Raw genomic sequence first — 23968 nt, forward strand, 5'->3', positions numbered from 1 at the left:
ACTGACTTTTTAAACTTTTCTCTGCATCAAGTTTAGGATACCTTTCTGAAGTTGAAAATATTTTATCATAATAGGAATAGTTTTGTTCCTGTAGGAAAGCTTGTGACTTTAAATGATTTCAAAAAGAAAGTTACACACTCTTCAAGAATTCGTGAAGAAGCCACTTCATCTGCACAGTTAGCAACATCTTTACTTTGTGCACTTAGAGCAAAGATAAAGGAAAAAGCTTCAAAGAACATAATGTGATTCAGAGAAAGCAATTCCAACAGACCATCTTGTAACTTCACGTATTCATTGCTTTATTTTAAAAGCTGAAGATAAAAATATCTCTTTCTTAACTAGTGATTTCTTTTTTTAAACACTCTTTGGGAATCTCCAGTCTATGCCAACCAATCAGCCAACATCCCTGACCTCAACGTGCCAGCAGCACATTCAGCACCACTCGTGGTCCCAGGGCACCTCCAACGTCATTGCAACACCACTGTGATGCTGACCTGAGGAAGAACTTGAGGCGTGTTATGAGAAATTTTTTAGATTCATGCACACAACTGGAAACTGCGCTGTTTACAGATATTTGGGAGTAAAAAAAAAAAGGAAGCAGTCTGGGGTCAATGTCAGAAGTGATTTTGTTTTGTTTTGTTTTGAAAGCATCTATTTACAGAGCTGCTTCTACAACACTGATAAGGGAACACAAACTATCACTTTGGGGTGAAAAGTTATGCCTCCCCAGTGGTGCTGCTAAACTCACCCAGTGCTCTCAGATTACTTCTTGGGGGTGGGGGGTTGATCTTCTCATCAAGACAGCAATCTGAGACCACCCCTTTTTGGCAAACTCCCCAGGAACAAATGGTTCTGTGATAGCTACTATAACCTGACAGATCCCGAAATAATGAAACCACTTCATTTGGTGAAAAGATGGATCTCTTGATGCTCCCATATCTACCAAGACACATTAAAGTTTCAAGCAATGATGCCTATTTTTGTTACAGTACAGAAGTGATACTTCCTGGATACTATCACCCACTATACTTTGGAATAGAGCTATTCCAGAGTTTGCTTTACCAAAATCAAAGTTACTATATTGGTAGGAGATTTGAATTTGTATTCAAATTCAGGCCCCTGCTGAACCTGTTGCATAGATAGAAGATAATGGATGACGGGAAATCTATGAGGCTACAACTGATCAAATGATTTTTTATTTAGAACAGAAAAAGGCAACTCCACCATAGGTATGAAATAAAGACCCAAAAACCCCACATCATCTGAGAAATGTCCAAACAATGCCCAAACTGTAACTATAACCCTAACTATTTTTATGCTGTTAACTACACCACAAAACAAAGGGAGGCAATGCAGAAAGAGATCTTAATTTTCCCCCAAACTGCAGAAAAAACCCCAACACGTAACAGAATAAGATTAGCAGATGAATCCATAGCCATGTATAAAGCCTCATGATTTAAGCATTAAGTGTTGAGTACAGCTGTGGTACTATGCGACACCCACAAGCACAATTCTGAAGTAATCCCTGCAGGGTAAAAGAATGCAGCTGCCTTTGTCAAAACATGATGAATTTGGTTTGATAAAGGATGGAGCCTTATTTTGAATAAGGAGGGGAAGAGCAGGGGACCAGATGCCTTATGAGTCCATAAATGAAGATTGACACCTAGTGCAGGGAGCACAATACCAAACTCTCTGCTTCTCAAAGTCCTGTCCTGCTCTGTGCCTGGGCAATTGACCACTTCCTATATTTCTCTTAAATCCTTCTTGAGACTCTTGAAGTCTCATCAACATCCTTGAGACTTGTTTTTCAGGTATGGAACATGATCCTATCCATGCTGTGGCTAAGAGCAAGGCTAGAAAGAACATGACAGATGAGTAGAGCTACTGCACTCTATTTGCCAAATCCTCCATGCCCTCAAACACTCTCTAAGAAATTTAGTTTCCCTGTGAGCTGGAAATTGCATTTGAAGGTCAATGTGTTTGTTCATAGTTTTAATCCCAGCTCAGGAGTCCAGCAGGGTTCTAGCAGTAGTGCAGGGTCAGGATGCAACCTTCCTGAGTCCTTCCCGTGAATCACATTACAATAGGCTGCAGCAGATTAGCAAGAAAAAAAGCCTTCATGTAATTAGAAAATGTCCAAGTTTTCTCGCATTTTTATGTTCTTTTGTTGTTTTCCAGTAAAAAGGCTGATACTTACTACTAAGTTTTGTATTTTTTTTTTGTTTACTAACTGTAGATTTTTAAAAATAAATGGTTCTTTTTGCCAAGAAAGGTACACTGCATGGTCACTTAAACAATTCCACCAATTAACACATTTATTCTAAGCCTTAATTCTTAAATTTTATGGCAGAATAGTAAATTATTTTCCAATTTACTACAGGGGACTAATTTATTTATCCTTAATTTATGCCTGTTTTCTTTACGATGCAAATTAGAATGTTATTAAACTGCAGGAAAACCACAGCTTCAGAAACCAGTTTTAGTCAGTGAGCCAATTAATCACCCTAACTTATAACAGAAAGACTGCATTTTACAGGATTTATTAAAACTGATTATGCACACAACATTAACTGTTTTCCTCACAAACACCTGTAGCTAACAGACTGAACCAACAGTTTTTAATCACTGTGCCCACAATATTTTAGTCATGAGATTTGAGATACACTGGAAGTGAAACAAGTTTTTAGGATTGCTCTCCTTTTTTCTGTTAACTTCCTGCAAGTTTATCTACTTTGAATGAAACAGTAATTGAACTGAGCTAAAATGAAATGAAAAACTCATTTTGTTGCATTTATATAATGACAAGAGCTGTCCCAAGAAGACCAGCTGCTTCAAAAAAACTGTGGGTCCAGGTGCTCAGCCAGTTTAATAGTTTGGCTCTGCACAGAAAAAAGTAAGTCTTCTTGAAAAGATGAAGCGTTTGCATACTGGACTCTTCACCACTGTTTTTGAAACTACCCAAATATTTCAGATACACAAGTGTAGAAGAAGCAGTGGCTAATCACACTGTGGCATTACAATTATTTTGTACTTGGCAAAAAAGAAATTTAATAGAGGTTACCAAACAGATGCAGGTCTTTCACTGCTTCATATTTCCATACATTTACTTGAATAATTAAGGGAAAATACACTTGATCAATTTTTGAATAAATTTTCACACTATACATTTTCATTAAATGCAAATTCTGATTTCTCAGTTCTTGGACTGGTTAACACTAGTTTGAGAAAGATATCAGATTAGAAAACATGTATGGAATTATTTCTCAAATAAAAGTGTTCTAGGACCAAAACATTGGAATGAAATGTATTTATAAATGCACTTTACAACTTTCACAGCTCACAAACTTTCACCAAAATGTGAGGATTTATGTAAGTAAAAGGAAAGCTAAAGAAAATTTGTACTTCTCTATCTACCAGAGATAGATCCCTAATAACTTATTATTATATAACCTAATATTATATCCTATTAGATTATTATATCCTATAATAACTTAATAACCTATAATATCTAAAGAGATTGCCACTTGACTTATATATCAGTACAGCAGGTTTCTTGGAAGTATGCAGCTGTCTCGTGATCATTGAGTAGCCTCAGTTTCTCATGCTCAGTTATTTAATTTTACACTTTATTCCCAATCCTCCTCCTCCTTTATCTCAGCAACTCACAGCAATACCACCAGATTTTTTTTTTACCTGGTCATTACCAAAAATAAAACAACAGACTCATCTCAAATTGCCCCGTAGGGTCTTCCAACTTCTCTCTGACCAGACAGTCCCTCCCATAAAAAAAACTCACTGCTCTTTTCCCGTTAACCAGTTCCTCTGACAGACTGGGTTTCTCATATTAAGCCCCACCTAAAATACATTATAATGATTCATGTAGAATGCTATAAGAGCCTGGCTGAAATAGAAACAGGTTTTCTCTCCTGCATTTCTCTGCCTACAGAATATGTTATCAAAATAGATATCAGGTAACTGGTAGCAACCATTTTTGAGAAACTGTGATGCATTTTGACTCAAAACATTTTGAGGCCATCAATTATCCTGGCTTGCCATCTCTTTGTGTTTCCTTCTCCTGGCTCCCTCCCTCCATGGTTCAGATTGACATTAAAATACACCAGATCTAGTGGATGCAAGCACCAAACCTTGAGAGACAGACTCTACTTGTAATAAAACACCTCCTGCCGTACCTACTACATCAAGGTCACTCATTTTTCTCAGTTAAAGGACAACAAGTGCTGTAATTTGATCAAATACCAAGGAAACTGGTTCTCTAAATGGACATTCTGGTACTTCTAACCATCTTAGATATCTATCTAAAACTCTGCTTTGACAGCTTTCTGACAGACCTTAAAAAATAGGGGGTTTTGTTTGTTTTATGCTCCTCAATTTCCAGACAATTCAAATTAAACACAGAGCGAACGTGCCACCTCCTGCATGCCTACATGTGAAGACAGACGTGAGCAAAGATGCAGGAAAATTAATCCCAGCAGTGAATATGGATTTGTTTCCCAAGTAGAAAGGAATTCACAGCTTTGAATAAATGAATGAAATTAAGTAATGATAAAAAATAATCCTCCTAGTTAAAATACTTTTTTTTAATCAAACAAACAGATGGAATTGCAAGGAAGGAAAAAACCTCTTATTTTAAGTCTCAAAACCAAAATTGCTCCTGTTGTCTTTGATCTGATTTAAGTTGTATTAAAGGTCAATGAACATTGGAACAAATATTGCTAAATACTGTACTCAATGGATAAAAAGAAAGAGGAAGGTTTGGCTTTATTGTCCCTAACACATCACACAATGAGCTCACCAAAGTTACCAGCTGGGGCCTCACAAACCACATTGCCCTAATAAGGCAAAAGGCTTCGTGCCTGGAATCCTTTCCCAGTTACCTCACTGAGCTCCTGCTCGCCTTGCTGCAATAATCGGAGAGGTCATTTTTTCAAACTCAGATGGAGTAAATCAACAGGCTGTCCAATGCAAAACTGGGTTTGTGTAGTCTCTGGAGAGAACTCAGCTTTATTTAAACTGAGTGTGTACAGAAAAGGAATAACTGAAATATGTGCAATAAAAACAGAAGAGTGAGTAGTATAAATCAAGAAGAGCAAGTGATAGAGATTTGTATATTACTGGTTTGATTACAAACAATAATGTTTTATAGGGAACGTTTCTCAAATTAGTTGGGTACCTTCAGGTTTTTGAAGTGCATGTGAAGAACTGGTCTTTAATGTTATTCTTGTGATGTTCCAAAAACACTTGAACTTTGCACTCAGAGTTTATACTATCCTTGTATTTAAAATATAGCTTTGTAACATCAACAGGATATATCTTATCCTCCATATCCTCCATATTCTCTTTGACTTTTGTGACCATATTTTTTGCCTAAACTCATTATAGTTTTGAAGAAAAGATGATATATTTTTATTCTCTATATTAAAAAAACCTATAGGATATTCATAATGGTAGCAAAATTCTTATTGAATTAAAAATATAAATATAATTTTTAATATAAAATAAAAATTACTTATTAAAATTAAATGGTGATTCTCATAATTTATAACATTTTCTCTCTTTTTCCCTTGGCAGGGGGAGGGCTGCAGCTTACTTGTATTTATCTGACACTGAATTTTATCTTGTGTTTTATAAAAGAAAGAAAAAAAGCCCAAGAAGCACTTTTAAGTGCTCTCTCACATAATCTTCACCCCAGCAAAATCTGACAGTACTACCTAATGGATATTGGTACCTATGGATATTGGTAACAAAACTACCTAATAATTTAATTTCTTCCACAAAATTTGGAAAAACAGCTTAACAGGGTACTAAAATTTGTAATTTCCAAGTCCTATTAGAAGACAGAGTCCAACACCCAACAGCTGTTTGCATCTCCAGCTACTGCTAACATTGCCAGTGCTAAAGGCATACTAATCTTGGGCTTCTGTACTTAATCTCTTTAAATGTTTGTCCATAAGATGTTACAATGCAAATGACTTGTAAAGTGACAGCTCTGGAAATACATAAAATGACATAACTATCAGCTATCCTGTGGAGTTTGCACCACCCACAGAATTACAAAATCACTGAATATGCTGAGTTGGAAGGATCCCACAAGGATCATTGAGTCCAACTCCTGGCCCTGCCCAGCACCATCCCCAAGAGTCACAACATGTGCCTGAGAGCATTGTCCAAATGCTTCTTGAACTCTGTCAGGCTTGGTGCTGTGACCATTTCCCCAGGGAGCCTGATCCAGTGCCCAACCACCCTCTGGTGAAACCTTTTTTTCAATATCCAACCTAAACCTCCCCTGACTGAGCTTCAGACCATTCCCTTGGGTCCTGTCACTGATCACCACAGCAAAGAGATCAGTGCCTGCCCCTCTGCTTCCCCTCCTGAGGAAGCTACAGACTGCACTGAGGTCTCCCCTCAGTCTCCTCTTCTCCAGGTGGAACTGAGCAAGTGACCTCAGTGTCTCCTTGTGTGGCTTCCCCTCCAGACCCTTCAACACCTTCATAGACTTCCTTTGGCACTCTCTAATAGTTCAATGTCTTTTTTATATTGTGGCACCCAAAACTGCCCCCAGCACTGGAGGTGAGGCTGCCCCAGTGCAGAGCAGAGCAGACCAGAGCAGGACAATCCCCTCCCTTGCCCAGCTGGCCATGCTGTGCATGATGCCCCCCAGGACATGTTTGGCCCTCCTTCTGCAGTGCTCCTTTCCAGCATCTCATTCTCCAGTCTGTCCATACATCCAGCGCTGCCCCACCCCAGGTGCAGAATCTGGCAATTTCCCTTGCTGAACTTCATATGGTTGGTGACTGCAGTCTTCTAATTTGTGAAAGTCTCTGTGCAGGGCCTCCCTGTCTTTGAGGGAGTCAACAGCTCCTTCCAATTTTGTATCATCTGCAAACTTGCTCAGTATTCCTTCCAGTCCTGTGTCCAAGTCATTAATGAAGTTGTAGAAGAGCACAGGATTAAGGATGGAGCCCTGTGGAACCCCAATAGTGACCAGTCACCAGTCTGATGTCACCCCATTCACTATAACCTTTTGCGCCCAACCTGTGAGTGAACTCTCATCCACAGCATGATGTGTTTATTCAGCTCAATGCTGGACATTTTGTCCAAAAGGATCCTGTGACAGTATGGAAAGATTATATCAACTGGCTTCCCTCGATCAGCTGGGTGGGTTAGCTTGTCATAAAAGGAAATCGGGTTTGACAAGCAGGACCTTCCCCTCATGAACCCGTGCTGGCGGTCCCCAATGACTGCAGTGTCTTTCAGGTGTTTTTCAACACCTCCCAGAATAATCTTCTCCATTGCTTAAACCGGCATCAAAGTAAAACTAACAGGCCTGTAGTTTCCAGGGTCCTCCTTCTTGGCCTTCTTGAAAACTAAGACAACTTTGGCCAGCTTCCAGTCAGCCGAGGGACATCCTTGGCTTCTCTGCAGAAAGCGACATGTACACAGAAATGTTTTGGGGTTTTGGGCAGGAGAGATGACAGAGACACAGAAGTAAGTTTGGATTTGATATGAATACAGTTCTACGTGCTGCCGTAGATTAACACTACAGGGAAAAAACAGCTCACACCTGGTAAGGTCCACTCAGCTGATGTGTATAGAAAAGACCACAAATAAAAAGTGACATTCTCAGTGTTCTGTGAAACTTGCTGCTGAAATACAAACAAGAAAACATCTGCATCTTTTGTTTGAATATCAGCACAGACCATCCCAGAGGAGTTCAAAGAGCCAAATCTCTGTGCAAACCTTCATTAACTGCAGATAAATAAGCAGCAAGCTCAACTCATTCTATATTTATAAGAGTTCATAAATGCTCATGGGCTGATCCCAGTGAGACAAAGTGGGGGCAAGCAATCTGACCATGTTCTCCACTTTACCAATAATGAGTTTCACAAAGCCCAAATTTCTACTCTATTTCATCCAGGTCTCATTATTCCTAGATCATACATTGCTATTTTGTAATTACTATAAAAACAATACTGAATGTAATTAAGCTCTGACTTGTTTGTGTTGATACCACTTAGTTAAAGGCCAGCTGTAATTGCTTCCACTGATAAAAATCAATTCAAATGTACCACACTCGATTATGATGGCATTCTGAATCTCTCACTTCTGAGTCTGGCAGTTGAACTCCATATGCAGTGCTAGAAAATTGGAGTGTGTTTGAAATTTTATAAAACAATGGCCTGGCAGAGCTCTCTACAGGGTATCCATGTGTCAAGCCAAGCATCTTGGAGTCTCCAAAACACACAGCACTGTATGATGAAGGGCATTAGACACTGGAATAAGAGTTAGCTGAGCTAGGCTCCCTCCTGAACTCATCCTGTACATTGTAGTGTGACCACAGACAGGTCAAAACAACAACTGCAAGAGGAGCAAATGTTCCTGTTTTATATGGAAGAGATATGGAAAAGAAACCAGCCATTGCAATATACCAAACAGAGAGGTAGTAGTGCCCTGTAGTGCCCTGCCTTTAATGTTCTTGATGATACAAAAAACAAGGAGTCATCTTCAATTAGGTCATTATGTATGTGTTGACATCTACTGAGTGATATAGTCAGAGAAAACTTGAGTGTCTTATAGGGTTCTGCAGAGAGCCCTGTGAACCACCTATGGATTATCTCTGTCATGCAGGAGACAGTCAGCAGTATGGTGCGCTGAGCTTTCAAACAGGGTGCTCTGAAGAGAAGAAAGATATTCCTTAAACTATGAGAATATGAAATGAAACAGTACTACAAAGAAATGAATGACACTAATAAAACCTGCTAAAAGCTAAAAATAATTTTGTGCTGGGATTGAATTCTGATTCGTGCAGCACGGTAAATAAACTCCCAGCCCTGCATCTCACAGCAGCATAGGGGTGGGACAAGAGAAGAATGTAGTTATACACAAAAACATATCAAGTGAAAGGGTAAAGAACACCCATTTCAGAGAAATCTGACCTCAAGTTCACAGTAAAAATTCTTCACAAACATCTACTTAGTTCCTGTGCGGAAGTAGTCCCATGTGTTTGCTACACATTCACAATAGCACTACAAGAATTATAAACCTTTGGTGTATCTTTGTAATAGCTCTGTTCTTCTTCTGAGTTTCTTTGAGCACAGCACAAGCACAACCTCACCTGCAACATTAGAGAGCTTTTTTTTGGTACTCATTTAACCTTACAAATGGAAGTCTACCCAGAAATTTTTATAAGCACTAATATAAGATGCAAAATGTGTCAGAACTAGTACATTTATGCAAACAGTAGGAACTGTTACTAACCATACCGCTAAATGACTACCACAGCCTCTACGCTTATCTCAGAGACTGTGATCAAAGCAGTCACTGACAGCCACTTAAGGATTCAGGATCAGACTGAAAACAGCTCTTCTAGACTAACAGCTCATTCCAACATATTTTTCACCAATATATCTGATTTCCCGAGGTGACTACTGAACCCTGGTATACACAACCTGCATTGTTTCTCTCACACAGATATAACACTTAACACCAAAGAACTGGATAAAATTACCAACTGGAGCACTTCCACCATGGGAAAATCTCTGGAGAATATTAAGATGAATACTCTGGCAAAATGAACGTGAATCACTGCACTGCATCAGCCATGTAAAGAAGAGAGGGAAAGCAGAGGCAGAGATTATGCTTAAACTGATTTCTGTCTTTATGCAATATCTGCTTGAGAGACTCAGAGCAGCTGCTTTAATTCTCTCTGTGGTTCTGGGTTAACCCAAGATGCAGCATAATGTAAATGCAGACATCAGAAGATGAACACAATGCCAGATGGCAGGAATGTACAACAGTAGCAGGAGCTTCGCCCTATGCGTATTATCAGTCTTTAAGCTCCATTTCTAAAACCGTCTCCTCCTCTGAAGCAAAGAATTTAGTATAATTTACTAGCATGTTAATGAGGATGGCATCAAGTCTGTTTGAATAAAAAATGCCTGTTTTCAGTCCAGCCTTCAAAACACACTGATAAACTCAAATAAACATGAAATGAAAAACAACCCCAGCCACTTACTTTTGCTGCTCCTATTTGCTCTTTTCGAAACTTCTCCAGTGGTGCTATTAGCACATCATTAGCATTCTGGATCTGCAAAGTTAAACATAAAACATATCTTTTTAGTACAGAGTAATTGCAGAAAGTGGAGTCACTGTAACTCTTCCAATGTGCAAGACTGAAAAATGTATGTCCAAAACATTATGGTAAGAGCATATTGGGTAGAATGCAATTATGTTTCCTTTACACAAAGCATACAACACACATGTATACTATTCTAATATGGAACATTTTAATGAATAACTAAAACAATTGTAATGAAAGATGCAGTCATTTCTTCCCCAATATGTAGAAGGTTTTCTGGTACTTTACTTCCATTTCTTGCATCTTGCCTAAAACCAGAATAGAAAATGCAAACTTTCAGGAACATGTTTTGGCAGAACAAAGAAGACAAACACATGAGTACTGACAGCACTGACTAAAAAAGCCTGTGTTTATGGAATCTGAAACATTGACAGCTGAATCTTTTCGGCTATCTCTTTGGGTTGTATACCTAGTTACACTGTACAGAAGAGAGTGACGCAGAGAACTCTAAAAAGATAAGTGAGTAATTTAAAAAATACTCTAGGATTGGGTTCCTTCACTTTTCTAGTTTTTAAACTAATTTGAGATGTCTCGCGGCTATTTTTATCCCTTTAACCTAAACCAGAGTTCTTAATGAAACACAGTTTTCCCCTCATGGCCTCTGTTTATTTAGTGTAAATCCAGTCCTGGGAACCCCTCCCTGAAACCCATTCCCAGCAGCGACCACCCAAAGCAGTCCCTAGACATTTGGGACTGGAAACACACATGCAGCAGGATACAAATGGCAGCCAAGCCATCATGCCACTCACCAAGGAATGGTAGCAAAATTTCCCCATGTACCTTTCAGAGACAGGAAGAATAACCAACTAAATTGACCTTACTAACCTTACTGATGAGAATCAGAGAAACTAAAAACTGTCAACATATCAGAAAAAAAAGCACAATAAAACACATTAAATATTCTATTATACTGACCAGAGGCAAAACTCTGGGTTTTCTGCACAAATAGTTTTTTTTTCCTCACCAGTCCAGTCTTTACCAATACTCATCATTTGGTCTTTGGCAGGTTTAGAGGTCTGGGCAAAGCTAACATGTACCTAAGCCAAATGTGAATGAATACAGTTCTTGTGATTCTTCCATAACAATAATTGATAAGTTACATTGTCAGTTGAGCACAAAAACTACCCAAAGGGCTGTAATAAAAACCATATAGAATAAACCCATTGAAATAGAAACACATTTTTTTTCTTCCCAAACCTAACATTACAATTCAAAAGACCACAGAATCACCACATTTCTTAGCAGGGCAAAGTTTTAGGAGAAGTTGAGACTCTCTTTGACACCCTTATGAAGTAAAGTCCAAGACAGCAATTGCAACACTGGAATGCTCAGTGATACCATGATCAAAATGTGCTACATTTAAAAACAAAAACCAGGCACAGAGGATGAGTGTTTTCATTGCATTCAACATCCTGCATCAGTTCCACTGGACCAGACTACAAAGCTATATTACTCTCCAAGTGGACACTTCCCAATAATATATAGATTTTTAGCTGTCATCCAGCAATCTAACTGGGACTCAACACTTTTCACAAGGCAAAGTACATGCATTTAGCAAAAGAGAATTTCAATCCCAAGGATCACTAAAGCAGATTAACAGCGCTGCAAAACTTCAATGACTTGCCCACAACCAAGCAAAATTGCAGTGCATATGCCTGGAAGCAGCACCTGAAGTTTTGACAGCTTACAGAGCTTTTAGCAACACACATAGAAATCACAACTGATTGCTGGAGTCACTGTTATAGAAATGTGGATGCAATTTTTTTTTTTTACATCCCAAACTAAGTCTTTTCCTTTAAGACTCATTGCTGAATATGATGCAGTTTGATTAAGGGAGACATATTATATATGTATATTATGAAGTAGTTACTGCTGATACCAGCAATCACTGCTAGTCCTGTTGCTTGTCATTGCCAGTCAAACTAACCCCCTGTGGAGCCAAATGGCCCCTCCCTTCACTCAATGCTGCCATGGTCATGCAGCCTCCATGCCACACCAGGAGATCTCGCTACATATATTGTCCTCTTGGCAGCGTTAAAGTGACTGAAACAGAACTCCTCCCTATCTCACTCAAAGCTGCTGCAAGGCAAATGAAGTATCTTGGAAAAAAAGAAACCTGCTTCAAACACCATGGAAGAACACGTGCTACATAGGAGGCATATAGAACTGAGAGGATTCATTCGAGAAGTAAGTGGCTTTACTGGGCTGAAGCACAATGTTATTACTCCCACAGTTATACATGAACTGGGAACAGAAAGCAGGCATCGCCAGGCTTTTATCTAGATGGGGTCTGTGCCTCTGAATAGATCCGGTGAGTCACATCAACAGAACACACTGCAAGCTCATCCCTGGGTTGAAAAGTCCAGCTGACAAGAGGCCTGTCATGGCAATTCATCTCCCAGCAAAATTAGGAACTAGGCAAGAAATAGGTTTTGGTTTTGGGGAGAGAGAATGTGGCAGCAAAGGACTAAAGAAAATCCCAGCAGATGCATTTCAACAGCCACTATTACAAGATGCAGAATGCTCCACTGTGAAAAGACTTCCACTAATTTCCACCAGGTTGCGCCTAGCTTTTGGAAACTGAAAATTACACAGAAAGAAGAAATTTTGTCTTATATATTCACTCATTAATTTCCTTTCTTTGTCAATTACTACCACTGCAACTACCTTACAGTTTCCTTCTTAAGGGTTACAAATCGGCATGGAGCCCTCCCCCCACCCCCCCCCCACTCTTCTGCTTCCCCTTCAAGTAGCTATCTGATATTCCCACAGCCATTTCTGTGGAAATCTGATTGCTTCAGATAATCTAAAATTTTCACTGTGTGGTCCTAATAGAGTAACTTTTTTTTCCTGCCAAGATGATAATCCCTCTTCTACTCAGTTATTGTGCTAGGTTGAAATCAGGGATACTTGGAACAGGCAAACAATGTCAAAAAGACTGTAACAGTTTTTGTAAACAGCAACTTCAGAAAACCATGTTGTGTTTAAAATATGGGTCTTATCCTTCCAAGCTTATTCAGATTAGTCACACCTTCAGAGAAGTTACGTTTTCTTGATCCAATAGTTACAGAATGGTACACAATTCCAGTGCTCAGCATAGTTAATATGTGGGAGTCAAATTATGTGATTTCTTCTCTTGTTTGGAAAAAGCAATGGTCTTTCTCCAGAAAAAGAAGAAAAAAAGAACAGCACAATTTTAATTTAGTGACAGTTCATTAGTCTTTTTTTAAATTAAGATGCTAGACAAGTATTAGCAGACAAAATACAAGAATATTACTTTGACAATTGAGAGAGTTTTATTAGATACAGTAATAAAGAAACAGATTTTTCTAAACTAAAAAACTTTACCAGTTTTTTATCTTTGGTATATATAATTCCACTTAGTTATAGTTAACTCTAGTTGTTGATAAAAACACCATTCAAGTAAGTACTAATATCACCTAGAAGTTGTAAAAAATATTTGAAAAAGAAACATTTAAAAACTCAAAATACTTTTTCTAAGGCATTTAGGACAAATTATGAGGTTGGTCATTGTTTGCATAACTGCAACAATTCAATACACTCTGACAACCTTTGAGACAACATGGTGAAGCCACTCAAGTTGTCTTTTCTGATTCACGATCATCCACTTTTCCAACCAACCTCGTTCCCTGCAGAAGTTAGCGGCAAAATTGAATTTATGTACCAATGCTGAGATGAAACTGTGGTTTTCACACTCCACATCTGGAGACATTTTGGGCTAGCAATTTTTTAAACTTTTCCTTTTTTACTAAAACTTTGAATCAGTAGAATGAAGAACATTAAGAGAATCATAATTATTATACAATGTTAGGGAAGAATAAATTTATGGCAAACATATATGAACATTTCCATTTCTAGATTTTTTTAAATTCAAGTCAACATTATAAGTTTTTTAATTAGTTTTCTAATTTTTCTAAATTTGGGCGAATGAATGATATACAGCCTGTACATGCAGATTCCTTTTCTTCTTTAACTGGAAGAGGGAAGATAAAGATTTCCATGCAAAGAGGGCAGGTTTAGATAAGATATTAGAAAGAAATTCTTTACTGTGAGGGTGGAGAGACACTGGAACAGGTTGCCCAGAGAAGCTGTGGATGCCTCATCCCTGGAGGTGTTCAAGGCCAGGTTGGATGAGGCTCTAAGCAACCTGGTCTAGTGGAAGGTGTCCCTGCCCATGGCAGGGGGATTGGAGCTGGATGATCTTGAAGGTCCCTTCCAACCCAAAAGAAACTATAATTCTACTTTGGTAGAACTAGTATTTACCTAAACAGAAATTTACCTAAAAATATCGATTCTGTTGCTAATTAATTTTAAAATACTAATAATATAGACATAGAGATTTTAAGTGCTGAATCATTTTACAGGCTTTTAGCTTCACCTTTGTATCTACAATGCTGAATTGCAGTAACAAGAACAGTCAATATCTTTTGGGCTTTGTATTTTCATTTGTAGGGATAAGGACTAGGCAGGTCACAGAGAGAACTGAGTTTTACCAATTGCCAGAAGATGACAACAACAACATTAAGTGAGGCACATTTGCAGTGACAGAATTACAAATTACATTAAACTTATATGAATGAAAGCAAAACACTTTAACTATGACAAACTTTTGTGTTTATATAGGGTATCATGGAAATACATTTTTTATTCCAAAATCTGCTATGAGTAATTTTCATGGCAACACAGAATGATCACACTTGCACATGGTAAACAAAACTCATTTCCCTGAAATACTGAATGACTCACAAATTCCAAATGCTGACAAATACTAACTTGCTACACGTCAGTGTAAGGCTTCTAGAAAACACAAAATAATTCAAAGGGGGCAACAAATCTCATAGCCAATACATGCATAGTAATGCATTTCTAATTTAGGAAAATATTGCACTACTAGACAAAAAGACATAATGTAATTTTAAATCTTTCCCACAACTCCTAATGACTCCTAACATCTGATCCTTTCAGTCTGAAGCTTGTATCAACAGCTCCTAATCAATACAACTTCAAATACAACAGTTGAGAGCAAATACAACCAGGCATTTGTACAACTTATATGTCAAATTGCAAGCTACAAAGAATATAAACATGTCAGGATAAAACACAAGCCATGCATTTAAGTCCACAGTTTCTGTTTTAAAAGTTAAAAAGTGTAAATATTACACAAAGTTAATATTGTGAATTTCAGTGCCTGTAACTACTTGACCTTAGCAAGACAAATATTTTTACAGCTTCGTACAGAAAACTCTACACAGACAAATCACATTCTTAGAAAACAAAAACAAATAATATACTTGAAGTTTATCTTAATCCCTCTCACCTTTACAAAAAAAAAAAAAAAAAGAAAAAAAAAGATGACATCAAACAATATCCAAGCTTGTGTCAATTTCCTAAAAATATCCAGTGCCACTTATTTAAAGTAAAGCTGATGTTAAAGGAGATTTATAAGACTATGAAGTTTTAACTACAGACAATTAATAACACAGGTTGGAAACTGCTATGTACAATGTGTAATGCAACATTCAGCTTCTTACCAAAACCTAAAGCTGTATCAAGTGGTATGAATACATTGCCACAAGGGGATGCCAATAAATCACATGCTTGTCAAGGCTGGGAGTAGTTATACATATGAATCAAAAAATGGTTTGGGTTGGAAGGGACCTTAAAGATCATCAGGTTCCACCCCCTGTCATGGGCAGCAATGCTTTCCACTAGACCAGTTTTTTTCCCAAGTTTTTGTGAGTGAACTTCGATTTTCTATATTGCACAGTTTATGTTTAAAAATAAATTACTGTAATGCCAAACCTGAAGTGAGTGTTTCTTAAAATACTAAAAATTGACACAAGAGAATATGCACAAAAGGGCTGCCTTTAGCACAGGAAGGCCATTCTCCTTATGGAGTCTTCACAAAACATTAGAGGAAGAACAGAACTCATGTAAAGAAAAATGGAAGAATTTCAGATCTTAGGTCTCCCCAAGGAGCCTTTTCCTTTTTACTGATTACAGACCATACAGGTAAAAAAGCTGCCAACTTTCAAAAAAGTCAGTCTTCATGAAGAATCTGACTCAGATTCTACCATCAAGTTTTTAAACGTAACATTTATATTCTAAAATGATATGTGGTGTAAATTTACATAGAAAAAATATTATATGTACATATAATATTTTAAAATTAACATTGCAAACAATGTCAGATCACTGATATTCTGAGTTGGAAGGGAGCCACAAGGATCATCCAGTTCAATTCTTAAGAGAATAGCCCATCTAGGCATTGAACCCACAATCTTGGTGGTATCAGCACCAAACTCTGACCAACTAAGCCAATCTTCAGGGTCTTTTGTATCTTGACTTTGCCATTACTTGGTAGAGGTCTTAAAATGAAAGCTTCCTGACACATTTTTCCATCAGCACCTCTAATTATGGGTGAGTGGACACACTAGATTTGAAAGCTTCATCTTTCCAAGTATTTGCCATCAGATTTGCTCTTTTCCCACTTTCAGTAGTATTTACTATTCCAGAAATACTAAGTTACAGAGAGATTAAGTAAGATAGGGGTTTCATTTGAAGCACCCATATTTCAGAGACAAATGTCTCAGGGAAATAAGGGTCAATCTTTTTATCTCTGTGTCCTATAATGAGGATGTAGTACCTTAATACTTGTGTATCAACTCCAAGCCTCCTCCCATCAATCCTTTCTATTTCCAGGCTATGGAAAACTGACAAAGTTAGACAAGTACAGACACTGTATCCACTTCTGTATGAACCAGGAGAAGATGCTGAACTTTGCCTTCACCTGGAAATGAGGTTCATCTGAAGGTTCTTCTTTAAGGTTCATCTGAAAAGAAACTGGTTCCACACCCTTTTTTTTTTGAGTGACAGAATCACAGAATGGTTTGGGTTGGAAGGGATCTCAAAGATCATCTAGTTCCAACCCCTCTGCCATGGGCAGGGATGCCACCCAATAGACCAGGTTGCTCAAAGCCCCATCCAACCTGGCCTTGAACACTTCCAGGGATGCAGCATCCACAGCTTCCCTGGGCAACTTGTTCCAGTACCTCACCACCCTCACAGGACAGAATTTCCTTCTAATATCTTATTTAAATCTACCCTCTTTCAGTTTAAAACCATTCCCCCTTGTCCTGTCACTACAGGAAGCTTGCTGGAAGATCCCCCAAATCCTTTTCTTCTCCAGGCTGAACAACCCTTAGACAGAGGAGAGACCTACTAGAAAGCACACAACCTCATTTGTGAAGAACTAAATTTAACCTTGAAAAGTAGATTTCTGGTAAGACCTTAAGATCTGAGATAGTCCAGCATACTTTTTGATGGAATTTTGACAATCCCATATCCTCATGAAACCTGAATTCTCCAGTGGAGCTCAAAACCTTTCTGGCACAGAAAACTTGCAGCAGGTACTGCAGGAGAGAGTGATCCTATCATGGTCAGAGCTCTCCACTTCCATAGTCAATTTTGCCTTAAGTCTACCCATGCAGGACTCCCCTTTGCTGGAGACACCCACTCAACGTTCCTGTGCTCTGTTCTACCTCTCTGTCCTTGATGCTTTCCTTCTTCAGGATACTGTGAATTCCATGGTAGCAAGAGACCTCCAATTCTAAAGTTTATTTCCCTGATATAGTCAAATCCCACAATTAGCCAAGCATTTAATCTGACCCGTTGTCCTTCCTGTGACTTGATGCTTAACTGGTGACACTCCAGGAATTTAGAAGGAAAAAGACAAAAAAAACTTCCAAGAGGTGCAAGCTGATGAACTAGAAACTGAAGAAGGGAAAAAATACTTAAAAGCTGCTTTTAAAGTCAGAAGTGCAGTTCTGTTAAACCCTTCCATTCAAGCAAGCTACTGCAGAAATTTGTGTTCCTGTACAAACTATAAAACAGCACATCTTTCACACAAACAGACCTACATATTTTCATAGTTCTTTCACTCTTCTCTCAGAGTGAATAAGACCCTTCACAAAGTCAACAGCCTACCAACATTAATTTGAACTCTGCTTTTTTCTCCACCAGTCTCCTGTGCAGGTAAGCTACAGGACAAGTTATGTAGAGAGTAGCACACCAACTGGAAATGAGACTAGTACTAACAGAAATTACATTCTCGAGCTGAGAAGGAGAAGAAACATTTAGCATCAGGACTGTACTTGTACCCTTTTGTATGCTAATAGTACAAAGAAAAACAAAGAACTTCACTGAGGGAAGGCAATTGAAGAATTACTCCCAGAATCACACTTGAAAGAGGAAAAGAAATAAAAATGAATAAAATAAACAAATAAAATCAAAGAATAAACAGCCCCACTCAAGCTAAGATGACTGCTAAACACATAAAAACAAGCAGACATTGCAGAGAGTACTGTGACTATCTTTGTGATCATTAACCAGATGCAACTTTGTCTCAGAAGTTGGGGAGAGTATCAAATACCAGGAGGCCTCTCAGGCTCTCTGTCACATTTGGTAGTTTCCTTTGTTTCTCCCAAGTATGAGCCAAGGAACAAAATAGTTATAGTTTGCAATCAATATATTGATCATTTTAGAAATACACCATCACATGATATTTTTTCCTATTTTTCAACTACCCACTATCCCACAAAGCACAGTATATAATTAAAAATAATTAAGTTTAAAATACTTCCATTACATTAGCACATGAATAAAGTGTTTCTATAGGTCCATTTCATTAATTTTATGCCCCAGTAGTCTCAAAGTTGAGGCATATGCTTTCTGAGGTGTTTCCGCATGCTCCTAAACAGGGTAATGATGACCTCTGCTATCTTAGATGAGGGTACAACATAGCAAGCTCCTACCAAATACAGCCTATTCACCCTCAACCATCTTGCCTTTTTTGTGGTAGCTCAATCTTTATCACAAACAACAATATTGATAATACTTTAGCACTCAGAGATAACAAGGTCCAGTGCAACCTTTCATGAAAACAGTAACTTGATTCTTTTGGAAGGAGGCACCAATATTTGTGTCTGCAAAAACTGTGGAGCAGAAGCTCCTTTCTCCATCCCAGAATCCAAGACCAATGAATGACCCTGAAAGTCTGGACCTTTGAGATGATGCTGTACTAACACTGGTTAATTTGCTTTAGGGCTAAGGAACAACACAGAAGTACTGACTCTAAGGATGAGCATTAAGAGAATAGAGAAAGAAAAGAAGTATTTTTAAGTTCAAACTACCTCACAAAATCTGGGAACTTCAGGTGTCCCCTAATGAATCTGTTCATGCACTGCCAAGAGCAAGATCTAACAAAGGACATTATCATCTCAGTAACAATACCAATTCAAAGAGTCTCAAGGACTTACTGGGCAATTAACTCAGTCACTCAGCATTAGATATCCATGGTCTCTGGACTGGATACAACCACATAAGCTTCCCTTTCCAATCAATGGGGAGAAATAAGCACAGGATGCCTGTGATCCAGACAAGATGCATTACATCATGAAATTGCCAGGTTGTCTCCAGTCAAACTCAAGTTTGCTAATCTGCTGTACATGAAAATAATTCTGAGTAGATGTATGAAGGCTTAATACCAAAGTATTTAGATGTTTGCAAAAGAAAGCAAATGAAAGTCTGGTCCACTGGGCTTGAAGACTGCTTTCCTTGAGGAGTATTGCAAACCTATCTAAAGTTTTATGTGATAAACCAAAGAAATTTGGGACTGGGCCAGAGTCACTTTTCATTCAGCAGAAAGAAGCTGGATTTAACAGAGACAGCAAAAACTTTATAGACATTACAGGCTTCAGCACAGGTTAGCGTCACGTTAACTTCACAGTCTAAACTTAAAAAGGGATACGGCACTTCCAACACGTAACCAAACAGATGAACTACACATGTTGTCATACTCCCAAACTGATGAAGAATAAATTAACAAAGCAATTCAGCCAATGAAACAGTGTAACAAAACACTTGCTTCAGAATTCAAAGAAAAAACAGTCAAATTTTAACTCTATGGTCATGCTAAATAGAGATCACATAAGTTAGATTTTATTATATAAGGTTATACAAAATACAGCTTAGTCTAATCCCATAATGAAATAATATATTTATGCCTCCTGATTTCCTTTTATTGAATTAATTTCTAGCATAGTTATTACATTTATCACCAACCTATTACATGTGGAGTGCTGAAATAGGTACATAATCAAAAATTCTCATCTGATCTAGGCTATTTTTCCTGTCAAAATCCAAACTGGTCATTGCGTATCACTTCTCTTTGATAGGGGACTTCATTCAGCCTCAGGAATAAGCATTCTGCCCTCCATCCCCTGGCAGCATGCTGCCTTCCACCATTCACACTTTCTGTCATTTATGGGTATTATGACAGCAGGTTCACCAGCTGACACTGGAATGTGGCAGCTAATTGGTGTCTGACAGACCCAGGGCTCATACAGGGAGCTCACTGAAGCAGAGCATGGAAACCAACAGAAAAAAATGGATCTTCAGAAACAAGAAGTTCCTACCATCTGACTCTAGTCACTCAACGCTGCTCCAGAACCATCCTATGCTACCCACTGGCAATATCTTATAGAAGCACTCCAGAAATTCCCAAAGGAATAAATATTTAACAGAACTATATAAGATGTAGCACATCTTACATCTTACAAATATTTTTCTTAGTGGTTTCTTCATCTCTTCATGAACTGCAATCATAAGAAACAATTCTCAATGACTGCAAGACTGGACACAGTAGATATTGCTCAGTGAGTGACAAGACATGTAAGGAAGAATAAAAAAGGAACTTAGATGAGAATACTTGCACCATGAATTTACAGCAGCAAGTTTCAAATGCTTTACAACAGTTCTTGCTTTGCATAATAAGGTAGGTTATTTATGACTGAACTTACCATTGCAGGCAAAAGAAAGTAAAGTTTGCAACAAGATTTCCATATATTAAAAGATGTGAAAATGGTGTTTGGTATGTTTAGATAAAGTATGTTATCAACACATTCATTTAATACTTCTTTTTAATGCTATTTCCTTGTAATTATCTTGTTCACTCAATGCATTCATTGCCTGTGATGTCTCTGGAGGGAAAAGCTAAATATTCATCCCATCTGTTTCAAATTCCACATTTGAGAATTTGGTGTAAGCTTAATACATCTCTGTTGCCTTATGAAGAGAAAATATCATTATATTTAAAATCCCAGAACTGTTTTTATTTTACAGCAGTTGAGTTTTAATGTTTGTATGCTAATCTGTTTTGGTCATAAACACAAGATTTTTGGGCATTGTCAGATCACTAATACTTCAAGCACAACTTTAAGCAGCACCAAGAAGAAGCTACTCGATTCCTACCATTTGTATGTGGAACAGATATTGCATTTATAATCATTCTCCACTAAATGATTTGGTTTGGCAAACCAAATTTACTTTACATTTTAAAAGCTGATGCTCAAATTGTCCTGCTGAGTTAAAAAAGTGCAGCACATCCATATTATCCATCACTCCAAGTAGCAGTAAAGTCAGAGGCTACAAACCTGCCATGTGCCCAGTGAGAAAACTGCCTCTGATAACACGTAGTGGCAATGAGACGTCTAACACATTTTATGGATAGCCTTAAAAATTATTTACACCATATAATACAATGTCATCTGCCTTCAGAAAGCAGATTTGCTCTAGGAGGAATATTACATGCCTTTCAAGCATTGTGAACAGCTGAAGTGAAATTGCTACAAATACCTTTATGTTAATTTTGGTTTATATCTTCGAGATGCACAAAAAAAAGGCTTAAGGAAAAAATGGATTACTGGAAACAGTCACGTTCCACATATATGCTCCATGTAAAAAGTCAGATATTCTCTTATTTTCTCATAATTCTTTATTTTGCTGCAAATCTCAAAAGACTGCTAGATTTAATTTTCTTTAGGCAGGTGAATGAAGAGACAAGTTAAATACCTCAATTATTTGACCCAAAAAAGACCAAACTGTGTATTTTCCTGCTACCATCATATTTAACAGACTTTTATAAACTTAGATTACAATAGGAAAACCATGTGATGGTAACCTTCAAAAATGTCTTTAAATTTTCACCAGATGTTTAAAATACATTCACTTTCAAAATAAAATAATCATACCAGGAATTTACATTTACAGTATCTTTTAAAATAAGAGATTGCATTAAAAATTGCAATACTTTTAGATGTTATGATCTACAAATAATACCAATGGAAAAGCAAACAGTCTTCAGGAAAAGCAACACAAAATATTTTACAAGACAAACATGGAAATGGAGAAATGAAAAACAGCAGTTGATAAGAATTCTGAGAAATGAAAAGGCGAGTGTGCTAGTAAACCGTAATGGTCTCAAGAAACTGAATGCCAGAGGTCAGTATCAAGACAAAAAAATCCAGCTGAATTATTAGAAAGCATGGCTAGTTTTATGACCATTAATAAACACACACTAGTTGCATGTGTTAAACTGAAGGAAATCAGATCTTAGATTTTAAAGCATTCAAAGCAAGCACGTAACTTCTCTGTCATCTCCCACTCACAGCACACAAAACTGCAAAGAAGTCACATGTTTGTTGGAACATCAGACAGTCCCCAGAAGAAACATCTGTATACAAAAGGGGCCCAAACAAATTCAGAAAAGTTATTCTTTATAGTGCAGTTGAAGTGGTAAGGGTGAAAATTCAAATATTAATATCATACAAAAACTATTAATTTTAAAATTTAACTTCTCCTTTTCCCTTTAGTAGCCTGAGTAAAATAATGAGTAAAATAATGAAAGTAATTCCACTGCTCTTCTCATGTGTCAAGTCTCTTTTCCAAATGTCAAACTCTATATCAAGTATTACAAGTACTGAATAAAGATGTAAATACTGGCATGTTGTAAATTAGGCTTCCTGGGGAAATTAAGATGCATAGAATGGTACCAAGGGAGTCGTCCAGACATGGGTTTAACAATGCTGCTCCTACCCTCCCACAGTAACTTTTAACAAAATTGACTTAATTCCTCTCACAATGTGCCTTGCCAAGAAATGGATTTGAATAAAGGGCCCTCATTAGCAATAAAGTTTGGAGGGAAGTGCTGCTTGAAATTTGTTTTGCTGGAGTGCATGCAAGGAAAAGTACTTTGCTGAATTACTAACAGTGTCTGCACAAGCCAGTCCCAGACTGCTAGTCCTACTGTGTCAGCTGCTGCTCCCAGCTTCTTCAACAGCAACAGGGGAATAAACTTGTGGCACCCATACACTGATAGTGAAGCTTAGGATGTCGTCCTTCTTTACCAACGTTGGCGCTCACAGTGACTATTCAGATGTTCTCAACTCCTAGCGAGGCTCTGCAATGTGCTATGGGAGATGGTTTGTGAAAGCTGATAGAATTATGCAAGGACTATTAATGCTCAAATCCTTTTTACCTTCTTCCTATTAGCTTCTGAGCAAAATTTAGGTGTTTGTGATTCTTAAATGTAGTGGTTATGTTCAGTAAAGTATTTAAGAATTATTCAGGGCTGCTCAGAAAACTCTGCTGGTGTTGAGAGGACGACTACCTTAGTGACAGCATAAAATACTTATGTTTTACTATGACAGCACCACTGATCCAGTCTGAAAACAAAGAATGTCATATCTACTTCAACCAACTTACAGAACAGAATTGCAAACTAAATTCACGTAACACTACTTTTATTAAGCAATCTTTAATTCATGTTTTCAGGCTACAGCTGCACATCTAAAATAGGGTGCCTAGATCAATTTTGAAATGTTCATTATAGTCTGGTTCTAAACACTGAGTTCTGAACAAACACAAGCTACAAACCTAGCTCCAGAATTTAGT

At 37.7% G+C, this 23968-nt stretch overlaps 1 protein-coding gene across 3 annotated transcripts in view; it reads right to left on the reverse strand.

The window, feature by feature from the left end:
- ARHGAP42 (Rho GTPase activating protein 42) overlaps positions 1–23968 on the reverse strand; it is a 141394-nt gene that overhangs the window by 54634 nt on the left and 62792 nt on the right. For all 3 annotated transcript variants that reach the window (XM_085064512.1, XM_085064517.1, XM_085064506.1), the window contains exon 4: positions 10034–10105. In XM_085064512.1, the coding sequence (XP_084920638.1) occupies positions 10034–10105 (72 nt within the window). The remainder of the gene's footprint in view (positions 1–10033; positions 10106–23968) is intronic.

Source organism: Lichenostomus cassidix, chromosome 1 (genome assembly GCF_008360975.1).
Source record: "Lichenostomus cassidix isolate B80296 chromosome 1, HeHo_3.0, whole genome shotgun sequence".
Lineage (NCBI taxonomy): Eukaryota > Metazoa > Chordata > Aves > Passeriformes > Meliphagidae > Lichenostomus > Lichenostomus cassidix.